The sequence below is a fragment of the Sinocyclocheilus anshuiensis genome, unplaced genomic scaffold, assembly GCF_001515605.1.
Source record: "Sinocyclocheilus anshuiensis isolate Anshui unplaced genomic scaffold, SAMN03320099.WGS_v1.1 scaffold282, whole genome shotgun sequence".
NCBI lineage: Eukaryota > Metazoa > Chordata > Actinopteri > Cypriniformes > Cyprinidae > Sinocyclocheilus > Sinocyclocheilus anshuiensis.
Window position 1 is genome coordinate 1,414,036 of NW_015544154.1, and position 3,660 is coordinate 1,417,695.

Sequence of the window (3,660 nt, forward strand, 5' to 3'; positions counted from 1 at the left end):
TATATATATACTAAAATAACTCCAACTAAAACACAAATTATAAATAAAAATGACAAAACACAACAGAATTACTAAAATGGAAAATATAAAAAAATAAATAATTCAGATTTTTAATACAAAATTATAATCAGTGATGCTAAAATAAAAGCCAGGGCCTTCTTGTGGTGAGGCAACAGTGCTATCCACTTTATTACCCCATTTATTATTTAATTTAATTTCATTTCATTTATGGATAAATTGGACCAAATTGGGAATAAAATAGTAGCTAACAAGTGTCCATTATACTGTACGTGGGACCTCCTTCAATTTTGTTAAAATGTACAATATTATATAACAGCTGTATGACAGGTGCATATTCAGTGCGTATGAAGCTCTTTGGAACTTTTAGAACCAATAAATATGGATAATAGTAATAGTTAAGGAAGGAGAAAACATTTGACTGCTACTGTAATCTTTTAACCTAAAAGAAGTCAGGACAAGGGTGTGTTATTGACCTGAACACAGACTGTGTGGCTTGTAAAAATACATGATTCTTTACTACATATCGACAAATTCTGATGTTTCCATCCATCTGTCCTGGCCAAAACATTCCCTCTTTCAGTTTATAACACCTCTACTTCTGTAATTGTTTTTGCTCCACAGAGTATTGATTGGCTGAGTACAAATGAAAGGTGATTGTGTCTAATAGGATTGTGGCTCACTTGGACACTGTACAAGGTTAGTCTCTGAGCAGGTGTATGATGGGAGACATCATGCAGCGTCGACTTCGGCAATGCAACTTTCATTAGTGTGGGATTATCCGTATTAGCTGTTCCCATATTCCCACCAATAATGAAGTCTAATTATTTCTCTTGTTGCTCCCCCAAAGCAACAAGAGATGGATTTTCCTGCAGCAGCAGGAGTGTACACTTCCTAAAACAACACAAGAATATGTCAACACATTGGTGAAGGACTGTATGCTTGCTAATTACCACCTCGCTCTCAATATCTAATGTGGGACAGTTCATGACAACTGTGATGATGCATCACCCTATCAGGCTACTGTATCCCTTTCCGAAGACTAATGCAATTAGAGTCCTGTCTACTTATAATTCAGCTGAACTCTTCATCGTAGGCATCTTGTTATGAGGTCAGGCACTTGCACTAGTGTATTTCCGCCAGCCATTGTCTTCTGTTTATTTTCTAAATTAACGGGTTAACCACTTAATGAAAGTGGCGGGATGCTAATTAGGCATGGCTAGGCAAGATAATACGATACAACATCATTCTGCGAGCACAGATTAACCAGAGGCTGTCTCCTTATGTTTTATCTGACCTCCTGTTACTGTATGTAAAACATTTCTAATCATTTTTTCTCTTTGTCTTTACAGGTGGAAAGAGAAATAGCTATTCTGAAGCTCATAGAACACCCTCATGTTTTGAAGTTGCACGATGTCTATGAAAATAAGAAATATTTGTGAGTATATGCCACTATATATGCTGAAAAGATTGTGAGGGTTTTGGAATGAAAAACATTATCAGCTCATTCAAAACCGTAGAAATCAGTGAAAAGTAGAAAAACTAATGTACTTACCAAACCAGTTCAAACACACAAGCACACATGTATACTCACACACTTGAGCTCTGTTATTGCTCCTTATTTGTTGGGCTTGCTACTTATTCATTAAGAAAAGGTCATGTTATTCTAAGGGCTAACATTGGAGGAATATATCCTGCCATTAACATGTGACAAAGCAGCTCTGACATGGGCCAAGAATGGCCTGCGGGAGAAACCTGATCGCACAGAGAGTCTATTTGATTTAATATGTGATCATTAAGCATTTTTTTTCACCTTTGCACTCACTTCGAGCACACATTAATTTTGGGTCTCGGCACAGAAGATGCTTCATAAGCAGTTTGTTCTTTCCAAATTGGCAAGGACACATAATGCAGGTGAGACTAGCGGTGGCAGCACAGGGAATAATCAAAGACTCTGCCAGGAGCAGAAACAAGCATCCTGCCTCTGAATGATTACAGTGATTGTGTAAACCCAATGAGAAAGATCATGTGCCGTAATAGATCAGGGAGAAGCTATCTCTCTCTCTATAGTTCACGAAAGCTGAGCTCAAAGCCATCTGCTAAATAAAGAAGAAGAAAAAAAACACTGAGAGAATGTGAGAACGAGAGAGAAATGTTGAGAGAAGGTTGCCATGACAGGGATTGATACAGTATATAAGGCAGTCAGTAAGACACAGATTAAAGAAGGAAATATTTCATTATTAATTTAGTTTTTTTTTTTTTTTTTTTTCGATGTCTATGAAAATAAGAAATATTTGTGAGTATATGCCACTTTTGTTTATCCATGCACCATGCAATGCATGAAATGAGTGTGTATGAGTGGCGGATAAACTCTGTATCTATACAGAAGAGCAGGCGCGCTGATATCCCTGGATATGTACGCATGCTCCAGTGGCTGGGCTTAATGTAATTTTCAATAATTGATAAAGGAGCCACCATGGATGCAGCTGAGGAATTTGTTTTCTTAATATTCAGATGACACAGATGTATAGGCTGCATGCTCGTAAAGTATTTGCCTATGAACATCTTTACACACACAAATCAAGTATGAATCCATCCTTAATTTAAATATTTCTGACAGGTAATCGCATGAGAAAATCCTTTAATCGACTAATAAATCAGACGTCTGGTGTGTCAGTGAGTGTTTGCGTTTGTGTTCAAATGTGACTGGAGTCTGCATGTATCTCATGAATACATGAATGCGTGAGTATGTCATAATTGTGTTTGCCGATCAGACAGGCCAATTGCAGGAAGATATTTTGCACACATTTACACGTTCACTCAAATGCAGTGGAGTCAAACATTCTGAGACTTCATTGAAAATGTGGGAAATGCATTTTTTCTTTTTTTTTCATTTATACCATGCGGTGAACCGAAATATTTGGGAATTTTAAACATTATGATGTTTAATAGATTATTTAAATAAATTACATTATTCAATTTGACTTTTACTCAAGTTATATTCATAAATGTTGTAATTAACAATTATGTTAAAAAAAAAAAAAAAAAGCAAAATAGAAGCATGTTCACTAGTGGTTTCAGACTATGCTTTGATGGTGATAAATTGACATGTCTCTCTCTCTCCCCCTTTACTTGGGTCGGCCATGTTCTAGTTTCGGAGTGACATAAGAGATGTGGAGAAGAAAGGCTGCAGCCACATGGTTAGAGAGATAGTGTTTGTATGGAACATGGTGATTGAGCCCAAAGAAAGGCTTGTGTGTGTTTGTGATTCTGCTCTTAGATCTGAGTCTGACTCCATCTGTAATCATATTAAATGTTTTTGATGGTGTTAACGTATCCCACCAGTCAAAAGTTTGGAGTCACTTGATTCAATTTATGTTTGTCATGATCTTACGTTTTGCCCTCAAATCTTGAAATTAGTTTTGCAGAGAAACAAACTGTGCCAATGGATGGATTTCTTCACTACAAAACATACCATTTCAATTTATATTACATCCATCCACCCATTCTCCAAACCACTTGTCCTATGTAGGGTTGTGGGGAGGCTGGAGCTGATCCCACCTGGATCGAAGCAGGGTAATTATATTAATTAACTAAAACTGAAACCATAAAAATGTATTTGTTACTTGAAATTAATATATA

The 3,660-nt window shown here is 36.5% G+C and overlaps 1 protein-coding gene across 3 annotated transcripts in view; it reads left to right on the plus strand.

The window, feature by feature from the left end:
• The window catches only part of LOC107695372 (serine/threonine-protein kinase BRSK2-like), a 156,500-nt gene that overhangs the window by 111,441 nt on the left and 41,399 nt on the right, over positions 1-3,660 (plus strand). For all 3 annotated transcript variants that reach the window (XR_001634987.1, XR_001634988.1, XM_016495257.1), the window contains exon 3: positions 1,371-1,456. Coding sequence is in view for 1 of the 3 variants with exons in the window: in XM_016495257.1 (XP_016350743.1) it covers positions 1,371-1,456 (86 nt within the window). In the remaining 2 variants the exon portion in view is untranslated. The remainder of the gene's footprint in view (positions 1-1,370; positions 1,457-3,660) is intronic.